The 11,819-nt window shown below is 32.8% G+C and overlaps 2 protein-coding genes across 3 annotated transcripts; both read left to right on the top strand.

Annotated features, from left to right (window-relative positions):
- Positions 1 to 2,065: 2,065 nt before the first annotated feature.
- On the top strand, positions 2,066 to 3,776 carry LOC17888525 (protein usf). Of its 2 annotated transcripts, none has more exons than XM_023783987.1 (5): positions 2,066 to 2,243; positions 2,554 to 2,696; positions 2,785 to 2,914; positions 2,999 to 3,190; positions 3,274 to 3,776. In XM_023783987.1, the coding sequence occupies exons 1-5, from the start codon at positions 2,070 to 2,072 to the stop codon at positions 3,496 to 3,498; spliced, it is 864 nt and encodes a 287-aa protein (XP_023639755.1). In that variant the 5' UTR covers positions 2,066 to 2,069; the 3' UTR covers positions 3,499 to 3,776. The 2 variants fall into 2 exon arrangements, with proteins under 2 accessions (XP_023639755.1, XP_006294760.1); XM_006294698.2 differs by having other exon boundaries at positions 2,068 to 2,243; positions 3,292 to 3,758.
- A 5,327-nt stretch (positions 3,777 to 9,103) lies between these two features.
- Positions 9,104 to 10,481, top strand: LOC17887824 (mitogen-activated protein kinase kinase kinase 17). The gene has a single exon (XM_006295792.2). The coding sequence runs from the start codon at positions 9,155 to 9,157 to the stop codon at positions 10,244 to 10,246; it is 1,092 nt and encodes a 363-aa protein (XP_006295854.1). The 5' UTR covers positions 9,104 to 9,154; the 3' UTR covers positions 10,247 to 10,481.
- The last annotated feature ends 1,338 nt before the right edge of the window (positions 10,482 to 11,819 follow it).

Here is an 11,819-nt window from a genome sequence, read left to right as displayed (position 1 = left end):
TTAAGTTTTACGTTAAATTATGGTATATATATATATATATATATATATATAGACATTGACACATTAATTCGAAATTCACGTACTGTTACGTCTAGAATCTTACCACTGGACTGAACTTGATGGGATTTTATCTGTGGTGTGATTCAAATTAGGATAACGATAAAGTTTGTCTCTTACACCGTTTGCTCTTGTGGTGAATGATGAGTATTGAGAAGTCAGTGGTCAGACATCCAAAACGAAGTCACGTAACGTTGAGTGGCGGAGTCAGATAAATTAGCGAAAGGAGTCATAATTTCATTAATTATTATATAACGTAGTTTTTTATAGTTATATATATATTATAAATATATAGTTTTAATCAACTTAGGATTATGTTTATCTTTTAATCAACTTAGGATTAAGTTTAGCAACAAATAAATTAAAACTACGTTAAAAAGCTGTTTAGTTTATAAAAATCCCAACAATATTGTTAGTGCTAAACTAATAGTTAAAAATGAGCATCTATATAAAAAATATAATATATGCTAATATATCTAAATCATATTTTAAAATTTTAATGTTAAAAAGAAAAATAAATCATTAAGTAAATGACACGTGTATTGAAGAGGATCTAAAATATGTTTTAAAGGTTCTATAAACTCTAATTTTGGAGCCTCATTTTTTTTCTCTTGCATATTTCTATTTTCAACTTATTTATGATAAATGTTATCAGGTTACAATTTACAAACTATAGAAGGCTTTTTATTAATCTTTATATTATATTTGTGTATTCAAGAAGGGTCAATAGCTTTCTTGGACATGTATCAAATACTTATTTTACCAAAATTAAACTGAAAGATAAAAAAATTCATGGTGTCATATATATATATATATATGACCCCATGGTTCTTCACTGCTTCCGCCATTAACTCGTTTCTTTATCATCATCATTGTTAATGCTACCATAACTATTATAGATGTGAAAATCAATATAAATGGTATTGATTTCTTTGCATCGACTTATCAGGAATGGAAAAGATACGTAATAAACTTCTCATATGTCCCGATCAGGTTGTGGTTATATAACTTATTATATGGGAACCATATGTTTCCTCAATAATTCAGGGAACTAATTGGATATACAGTATGTATAAGCTAATAGTAATACATATGACATCCCTTGCTCGATATTTTGTTTCTATATTACCTTCTTTTTTTTTTCTATCTCTAGATACATGCTTAAAAAAATTTACGTCCATATAAACAGTTGAGTTAAACATCCCAAATAGAAACAGGACGAAATGATTTGAGTCATTTTCAATGAATCTAGAAACCACGAAAATCTCACAATAGACAAAATCAAAAGTTGGTCCTGTTTTAGAAATAGCACAGCTGCAAAAAGACATACATAGGGTTGAGAGAAAAACAAAACAATAAACGATGTGGTAAGATCAAAACCAATAATTGTTTCAAAAACTCTGATTTATAGGATTTGTTTTTTAAAAATAATTTCATCATTAAATCAATTAAATCCAGATTTTTGGTAAAAAAAAGATGAAAATTATGGATTTAAGGAGATTTAGGAAGAAAACTTTCGCCTCATTTGACGAATGGCTCGTACAACTTCAGATTTATAAGAAGAAACGTTAATGTAATAGCTGATCATCTAGCACGAGAGGCTAGAACAAAGCAATCCTCTATAGTTGTATCATGGTTGTCTTGATGTATGTTTCTCATGTAAAATATTTATATATCTAATAGATCAGTTAGCCGGAAAAAAAAAAGAAAAAACTTTCGCCTCATGAAAATATAGGTCGAGAAACATTGTTTGAGAGAACGTGGTCAAAGTTTGGACTCTCTTGACACGATGTGATAGTTGTGGTGGAATAATAATATGACATTTCCCTATTATCATCGATTGCTAAATAATAAAATACAAAAACAATCACCTCTGATTAAGTAGGCTTTTAAGGCCCATAGTCTATCAAGTTATACTCGGCCCAGAGTCAAGGACATGGCGACGACGTCGTTTTTCATGTTGACTCTGAAATCTGAATAGTTTTCGTTTCCCGAGCAAGACGCAAAAATCAATGATAGGTGCAGTAGCACTAGTGTCATCTTCATCATCTTCTAGATTCTTCTCTTCTTCAATCGGAAAGGCTTATTCGCTCTCTAGATCCTCGATTCCTTCGTTTTCTCGCTTTTCAGTCCGATCAATGGCCGATTCTGCTTTTAAGAAAATCCAGATCCAAAGAGATGACACCGTAAGCTTCCTCTCTTTTGTGTTTTCTATTTCTGCCTGAGTTTTCTTTTCTTTAACTTAGTGCCAATTTTTATGGTTGCGTTTGGTTTATCAGAAGCTCCGATCGTATACATAGTGCCTGATTGTGAATCTGCTGTGTAGGAAAGTATCAGATGTCTCATTTTTAATGGCGGCGTTTCTGCTAACTGGATTGTATAGTGTTGTTCTGTGGTTGAGAAATTGGTTATGAGACTAAGAGGTGTTTATATTTTCTTAGCTACTTCTATAGGCTTGATTTGCTTAACAGCTTAGTATTGTGATATGTTGGTCAGACATTTGATGCCTATGTGGTCGGTAAAGATGATTCGCCCGGGGTTGTGGTGATTCAAGAATGGTGGGGTGTTGACTTTGAGATCAAGAACCATGCTATTAAAATCTCACAGCTTGAGCCTGGTTTCAAAGCCCTTATACCCGAGTGAGTGCATCTTCCAACGCGAGTTTTCAGTTTTGTAAAAAGTACGGCTCTTGGAGTATCTTCTCACAAACATTCATATATTTTGTAGCTTGTATCGCGGAAAGGTTGGTCTTGATACTGCAGAGGCTCAGCATCTAATGGATGGTCTTGACTGGCCAGGTGCCATCAAAGATATCCGAGCTTCTGTTAATTGGCTCAAAGCTAATGGCTCAAAGAAGGTGCCAAGCTTGCACGAAGTGCTTTCCGTTTCAGATTCCATAAAATTCTGTTGAAAAGCAGATAAATTATAATTGTGGTGGCAGGTTGGTGTGACTGGAATGTGCATGGGAGGTGCACTAGCTATAGCTAGCTCTGTTTTGGTACCAGAGGTGGATGCTGTTGTTGGATTCTATGGAACCCCTTCCTCGGAGCTTGCAAATCTAGCACAAGCCAAGGCACCTATTCAGGCCCATTTCGGAGAGCTTGACAATTTTGCCGGTTTCTCTGATGTCACGGTATGTATGCATACCACTACATTATATTTCCAATCATCTGAAAGTTACCGGAGATCCAATCATGATGAATATTCAAGAATTAATTATTACGATCATTGCAGGCAGCAAAGAATCTCGAAGAGAAGCTGAAAGTGTCGGGAGTAGCACACGAGGTGCACATCTATCCAGGGAATGGGCATGCGTTCTTGAACAGAAGTCCAGAAGGAGTGAGCAGAAGGAAAAGCATGGGACTTTCTGATGAAGACGAAGCCGCTGTGGAGCTTGCTTGGTCTCGCTTCAACTCTTGGATGAAACATTACTTGGCTTGAGACAATATGCTTCATGCAAGTCCCGAATCTTTCTGTGATGAGTCCCCATTCATCTCAAATGAGGAAATTACTCTTAGGACTCTTGTCTGAATCAAATAAAGGGGTATACTTGCTTGTGAATCGGTAATATGTGGAAATGTTCGAACCTTTTTTTTATAAATTCGAACCGATATCGACGCCGCTCTCGTCTTTGTGTGTTGTAATGAGTTGGATTCCGGAACCTAAGTAATGATGGTGCAGATGTAGTTTAAATTGAATTACTGCAAAATATGTTATCAGCTTATACTTACTCGATCATAAATACATGGGGGAACACATCCATATCAGTATGGGACAATGTGAACTCGATTTATAAGCCCCAATGTGAGCTCACCTCTTATCATATCAACAAGAACGCGAAAATGATAGGATACCTGATTGTCTCCTTTCGTTATTTATAAAAAATTTTTAAATAGCACGTGTTCAAGCATTGTCTTTGTATTTTTTTTTTTTTGGTTTGTCGGCAAATAGTATTTGTAAAAGTATGTATTAATGTAAGTAGAGAGCCTCCAAAGTCTAAAGTCTAAATGTTGATTAATAGCATAAATGTTCTACAGCTAATCACAGCTGTATGTTTAGTTCCACACAAGTCCTGTTTTATGGCTTCCTACATTGGTAAAAAAAAATATTTTAGCTTCTTCTCTATTTGATTGATAATGTTTTGGTTGGTAAAACATGATAGTCACATTTTTAACGTGAATAATTTATAAATCGTACGCATGAGTTTGATATAGATACATTTATGTATCTTACAACAACCGTACACATTTCATCATCAAAATCTAATAAAAACAAAGTCAAAGAACAAAAAAGAAAAAAAAAAAACTAATAGAAAAAATAATGCAAGCAAAGGGGAAGGACACTATAAGGTACAAACCGAGAATATATAGGCATACAATTACAGATTAATACATGCAACTAACTTATTAAGAAATGAGATTACGTGTTTGATTAATATTCACAAAATCTTTTAGATTCCGCAACTTATTCATCAACTTCATATGATATCTACGATTTCAAAGTTTTACTAATTGCAACTTAAATATTAAAGAAAAATACATGTACGTACACCAGTACATGAGAAACATAATTAAATAGTAAACACGTTTTCGCAATGGTAAACAACGATGTTGAGATCTTGTGGGCGATCTTGTTGATTGAAGTGTAGTGTCGGTTAACAACTTGAAGCGGCTAAAAACACTCGGGGGCCATAAGCTTTGTTCACATTTTCTCACCACATAAGTTTTTTTTTTTTTTTTGGCTCAAACATCTTTTGTACCACATGCCGACAAATTATACCAAATCAAAATATCAAATCAACCGACAAATTGTGATTCTGTAAAACTAGTATGTTTAGTTGTAGAAGAAAGAACCCCATAAAACGTGCATGAGCTAAAGGAACAACCACGCGATTCATGGCCAATGGCAAGTGAGACAAAAAACAATAAGCAACACACACACACACACAAAGCGAGAAACAAATATGTTTTAGAAAACAATATTATCTTTTTCACTATTTTTAATTAGTGGAGTACTATGTTTACCGATAGTCATTTAAAATAATTCACTCTTGTTTTTTCCAAAAAAAAAAAAAACCCACCATGAAAAACATTTACACCCATAAAAGTTGAATAAAAATTTAGAAAAATCAAACCCATAAAAGGATAGAAATGTTACTATGGAATGAGATGATATTACACTTCAATATTTGGAACAGTTAAAATATCATCACACGTTTTGTTTCAATAAATCAAGAAAAAAGCTAAGCCTACACTTAATTTTGTTTTAAAATTTTCATTGTAACCTTTCACCACAAGTATTTTGCTTATCTTTAAGCAAAATTATGAATAATATGAACAGGATTTTAAGAATATATTTTTTGGATAGATTATATCATATTTAACTTGTTTATGAAGTTTTTAAGTTAAATACTGCATATTGAAACGAAATACATATTGACACCGAGAAAATACTATTTCATCAATATTGATTTTTCTAATCATTGGAGATGATTGTTTGGGATGTTATTGGTTGGGTGTCTTTTTCTGCGGACATATAAAATAAATTAAACTATTGTATGACTTAAGAATTGCCACGAGTTTGAGTACCATCGATGACTAGTGTGTAATGTAAGCAAATCGTTTCCAAATAACCAAAAGTTAATTTTCAACATTTAAAGTTTACTTAGCTACGTAAAAAAATTTTATATAAAAATAATCGATTGAAATAAAGTGAACCAGCATTATATTATGGACCATGTAAAGTGGTTTTATAATCCAAAAAAGCAGAAAGATTTATTTTGTTTCTGAAAAAAAAGAAGAAAAAAAAAAAGAGAATATAAGTTCCTTATGTCTTACTCTTGATATCTAGAGTTATATTTTGAAGCAACGAAAGAGGTCTATTTTGCTTTTCTCACGCATAATTAATATATAGATCTGTCTTTTTTTATTTTTATTGATAAATATATTTCTGTGGTTGAGACAAATTTAAAATTAATATGTTGCTTAATGAAACGTAATGATAGATCAAATCAAACTTTAAATTAAACTTTTGAAAATCTGTATATCATAATTTTAAAGAACCAGTAATTTTAAACTCATAAGTTGTATATGTATATAGTTCTTGCGTAACCTAACGTCACCACAAAGCTTAAGGTGCATAAGTGCTTCCTTTTGTTTTCTGAGACATTTTTTTTGGTAATCATACATAATTTTTTTTTTGCTTTCCACCTTTGTTTTGGTTTGCTTTAGTTTGTATAGTGAGATGATGATATATGTAAAGTTGTATACAAAAATAAAATTGAGTAGGTTGTTGCTTGAAGTAGGCGTTGTTGGCCTTTTTACATTCGTCCTTGTTTTCATGCCATTTGTTGTTGCAAACACGCATTAGTTTTACACACTTCCGTATTTAAATGTTTTTTTGTATAGTTGTTAGTCTATCATATATCTTATGAACGTATTGGAAAATCCTACCAAACAACACGGGAATCATACTTGTTTTGTTCGATAAATTAATTCTATAAATTCGATGAGTCACGATTCAACATTAGAATCTACATATATATAAACCATAATTAACCTATAAACAAGTTATGAAAAATCCAAGAATATGATTAACAGTACATTAAGTTGCTTATTACTAGTTTTGATCTATGTTTGCGTTGGAAACTAGAAAACTAAATTTGTTACAACTTGATCAGGTTCGATTTAAAGCCAAAAATGTTACTGAGAGGCATCGGTCGAAGTCTTGACATATCAAACAAACATTAGAATTAGTTTTTGACTTTCTTTCATAACAGAAAATAAAATAATACTAGTAATATCCTTTTTGAATGTGTCAAAAAGCGTTTAATATAAGATGGAAAAAATGCTATATAACATAATGAACCAAATTTTCATTTTACACAATGAAGTTTTTACACACAATTATTCTAAAGCTTACTGGAAGTTAGCTAGCAACCCACTCTGATATTCAGAAATGCAGATAGAGTTTATATGATACGCTATATAACACTTTAACTTTAAGTCTTTAAGTCATTAATAAAATTTAAGTCACTAATAAATGTTTCTTCTGAAAATGAAAAATTGGTTCTTAAACTGATAATGAAATAGCTATTTGGAGTGTAAATAACGAAAGAAAGGTGAGGAAAAAATAAATCATGATTAATTAGCGTAATTAGTCGTGGTTTTATATGTGAACTTGACTTTAATTTGAATGTAAGTTGTAAGTTAGAACCATAAAAGAGACCTAATCATATTTGAAAATGATTGTTTATTTTCTCAAACCTCAACCGATAATGGTGGTTAAAACCACCGCTCTCACTTTCGTTTATTTTTCTTATTTCCAAGGGGGTTTAAAAGCGATCGATGGCTTCATTAAAAAAGAAGCTTCTTAATCTATTTTATTGTTGAATTTGGTATGCTAGTCACAATATTTGTTTAACGAACGTCTATTAATCTAATATGAAACAAGTTGACTAATTTATAGAAAAGAGTTTAATATTATATAGATAGCAGCTTGGTCTCCGGTGGAAATATGATAATCCCATATATTGGCTGTGATTTTATTTAAGGAGAATAAATTGAAGTATCACACAACTAGCAGAAAAAAAGAAAAAGAAATATCCACAGGACATGAATTTTATAAAAAATTAGGTTCTAAATGACAATGTCTTCTTTGCGATTTAGGTTTTAAATGACAATGTCTTCTTTGCAAAGTTTAGAATATAAAGATTTAGGTTCTAAAGTTTGTTAAACTCTTACAGATGATAGAGTCCGTTGAAGATTTAACATGCGATTTCTCTTGCTTTGAGTGTCTTCTTTTATATATTTGAGAAATTTCTTAGGTTAATTTTAGCTTTTATACCACATTTTATACATTTCAAACTACTTTGCTTAGTTTTTTTTTAGCAATCAACCTTCGTATGGGTTGGGTGTAAGTTTTTTCTATTCATATTACTTGAACACAAAAAAAAAAAAAGATAATGACTTATAAATTTTATTTTGTTGGTCAAGATCTTATTAATGTTTTTTCTAGGGAAAAAAAATCAAAATAATAACTGTCATAAACAGATAATAGACCAAAAAAAGATAGATAATATGATAGACAACAGATCAATGACGTTGGCAGACAAGACTTATATTTCAAATAATAGACAAGTCATATATTTCATATATGCAAAAAAAAAAAAAAAAAAAAAAAGTAAGATAGAAACGATCACAAAATGTAAGTACAAAGCTCCAAGTGTGCAAATAATCAGATCAAAAATCTACCAAAGTGCCCAACTTATATATCCTCTCCACTAATCTCATATTATTTTTCCAATACCAAACTCATAAGAAACCACAAAATCATATCAAGAATAATTATTTCTTCCTTTACCACAAAAATAAAACATTAGGCCACTCGTTAACTACCGCGTAGCATCTAAATAAAAAACCTTGTGGACACGTAGCCTCCGACCACATATATATTACGTAACTCTTCTCTACTCTGGTCGGAGCAGAAACTAAAAAGGCTCTCCCGACCAACCAAATCTCAACACGTCATCCTTTCTAGAGACTGTAATCTCAAGAGTACAGCTTCGTAAAAAACGAAAACATAAATTAGAAAAAAAAAACAAATACCACGTCACACCATACACAAACGAACTTTACGTTAGATACGTTTATTCCACTGCCATGTCACACGCCAGTTTGATATTTCACTCACGTTTCTCAATTTTTGTACTCTTGACAAACTTCACATATTCTACACATTTTTTTTTCCTATAACTTTTTGGTTTTATTTTATAAATTTAATTAAATATCGAAATCAAATCAAATCGGGTTACATTTGGTTATCCACCTCAAAAGAAATCCACGTGTACACACATTACAATAACTTATTTTACGTTATTATATTCATAATATTTTTTAAATTTTTTTAACGTTGGTAGATAAACTCGATGTTACCAAAAGTATACACTATCTAATTCACAACAACATAAAAAATAAAAAAATAAAAATTCGTTCCCCCTTATATAAACCTTGTGTTGAATAAGCAGAGTGGAAAAAAGCAAATTTAAACAAACATACAAAAATAACTTTGTTCCAAGGTTTTCTCTAGTCTTCTCCAAATGGAATGGACTAGAGGAAGAACCCTAGGCCAAGGCTCTACAGCCACCGTCTACGCCGTCAAGTGTCACAATTCAGAAGAATTCCTCGCCGTTAAATCCTCCGACCTTCACCGATCAGAGTTCTTGAAAAGAGAAGCCAAGATCCTCTCGTCTATGAATTCTCCTTACGTGATCGGATACAGAGGATCAGAAACCAGGAGAGAGTCTAACGGCGTCGTTACGTATAACCTTCTGATGGAGTACGCACCGTACGGTACGTTGACCGACGCGGCGGCGAAGAACGGAGGAGGACTCGACGAGACTCGGGTCGTGAAGTACACGCGCGAGATACTTAGAGGATTGGAGTATATACACTCCAAGGGGATCGCACATTGCGATTTAAAGGGGAGTAACGTGGTTCTTGCGGAGAAAGGCGAGGCCAAGATTGCGGATTTCGGGTGTGCCAAACGGGTTGACCCGGAGTTCGAGTTGAAGGTAATGGGAACGCCGGCGTTCATGGCTCCGGAGGTGGCGCGTGGGGAGAAACAGGGGAAGGAGAGTGATATATGGGCTGTTGGTTGCACGGTGATTGAGATGGTTACCGGGTCTCCACCGTGGACTGAGGCCACGGATGATCCGGTTTCAGTTCTTTATCGGGTCGGGTATTCGGGTGAGACTCCGGAGCTTCCTTGTTTGCTTGAGGAAGACGCAAAGGATTTTTTGGAAAAGTGTTTGAAGAGGGAAGCAAAGGAGAGATGGACAGCGACACAACTCCTAAACCATCCGTTTTTGGTAACTAAACCGGACATTGAACCGTCTTTGGTTTCCGGTTTGGTTTCTAGCTCACCGACAAGTGTGACAGATCAAACGTTTTGGAGGTCAGTGGAGGAAGAAGAAGAAGAAGAAACAGAGGAACTAAAGAAAGACTCGAGAGATCTAGACCGTTTAAGCTCGTGGGGTTGTTGTTACTCAGAGAGGATCGGACGGCTGAGATGTGTTGGTGGGTTGGATGGACCAAGATGGGATATGGAGGGTGAAGATTGGATTACAGTGAGAGCGAGATGTGAAGGAACAATGATTAGTGTGTGGTCACATGAGGAATTGATTATTTAGTGAAAAATGTATTGGTGTAAATTTGATTTGGGATCGTTTGGGTGAATTATAGAAAGTTTAGGGGTTGATATTAGTGAAGGTCTCCAATTTAGAGGGAGATCAATGTAGTGTATATTAGTCTCCGAATCTCTTCGATTGATCACATGTATATTACTATAATCACGATTTTATTATTAAACCAAACTCATTTTAAAAAAAGTTTGGACAAGAGTTGAAATATTTATATAAGAGAGTTTTCAAGGTTTGTTGGCCTGTAAAAGAGAAGTGTTGAACTATTATCCCATGTTTTTTTGTTTTCACTGTTTTATATTTTGACTAACCAACTTTAGTCTTGGAAATAATATAGTTAAATCATAATGTTCCAAATGTCAAATTTTCTCAATTAGATAACAGATAAATGAACTTGTTTGGTATGCTATTGAGACTTATGAGTGTCAACATATTAAAAACTTGTGGGAAAATGAGAAGTGAAGGAAAGAAAGTAGAAAAAAATTGCCAAAATCGGCCGAACTGGTTCATTGGGTTTGGTTCGTCACTTTGTGTTTCTTTTTTTGAGATTCCTTTCGAATCTTGAAAAGAAAACATGATCCGTGTAATATATTCATTTGTTTCGTTTGGTAAAGCTTCGTTAGGCAAATGTGACGACTCATCAAGCCTTTTGCTTGCACTAGTTCAATGTGTAAATAAGTTGACACCTCACATAACATAGTTAATTACTATTGGATCATTGATTTACAACTTCATTATAGTTACGTTCGCTATATTACTTGATTAATTAGTCATAATTTCATATAGTGATTTTTCTATTAAACCTTTTTCTGTATATATATAACAACAATAGATTTCAAATAATTGGTGTAAAGCTATTAGTAAACTTGTCTTTAGTTACATTTTAGAATCTTCCGATCGTTAAAGACATTATAATGACAACAACAATCTTAGTGAAGATAAGATTAAGTAATGGAAAATAATGGATTGAAGATAAGAATACTTTGCTTGCAAGGTAAGTTCATGTTTGGAGAGTTATCTTTTTTTACTTAGAAGGTGAATAACGAATATAATTTGCTTTTTTGGTTTTGACTATGTTTTGGATAAAGTCGTAACCATAAATAGTATGGGCACATCACTACACGAATGCGTAACTTTAAAGACGATAATATGTCTTATGTATATATTTTATCTCATGGGAAAACTGAAGAGTATTATTAACTTATGCATACGTGCCTAATCTGATTTTGGGATCGATCTTCTAGATTAAGTCTAGTTGGAAAAATGTATTTTTAATCAAAGCAATATAATCGGTATGATGTTAACTAATTAGTTGAATATTTGGACATTATCAGTTACAATGTTGAACTAATTTTGCTCTGTAAAAATATTGGATCATAATATTTTACGTTAAAAATCTTATGTTTGCAGCGATCATTTGCATATGAAAATTATGAATAAATAGAGTTAAAGCATGTAAAGATCCTGCCGAGAGTACGATAAAATTGAACCAAATAGAATGTTCATCAACTAAACAAATCTTGATATGTTTCTACTCTAGATTCAAAATATAATAAAACAGAGA

The sequence above is a fragment of the Capsella rubella genome, unplaced genomic scaffold (genome assembly GCF_000375325.1).
Source record: "Capsella rubella cultivar Monte Gargano unplaced genomic scaffold, Caprub1_0 scaffold_4, whole genome shotgun sequence".
NCBI lineage: Eukaryota > Viridiplantae > Streptophyta > Magnoliopsida > Brassicales > Brassicaceae > Capsella > Capsella rubella.
Note: the sequence above shows the minus strand (reverse complement) of the source record. Positions and strands in the feature narration are given on the sequence as shown.

Bases quoted from the DNA above. Each gene is read 5' to 3' on its own strand.
- LOC17888525 (XM_023783987.1), top strand. From the start codon at position 2,070: ATGATAGGTGCAGTAGCACTAGTGTCATCTTCATCATCTTCTAGATTC. The intron at 2,244-2,553 runs GTAAGCTTCCTC...TATGTTGGTCAG, and splicing joins AGATCCAAAGAGATGACACC to ACATTTGATGCCTATGTGGT. The intron at 3,191-3,273 runs GTATGTATGCAT...TTCAAGAATTAA, and splicing joins CCGGTTTCTCTGATGTCACG to TTATTACGATCATTGCAGGC.
- LOC17887824 (XM_006295792.2), top strand. From the start codon at position 9,155: ATGGAATGGACTAGAGGAAGAACCCTAGGCCAAGGCTCTACAGCCACC.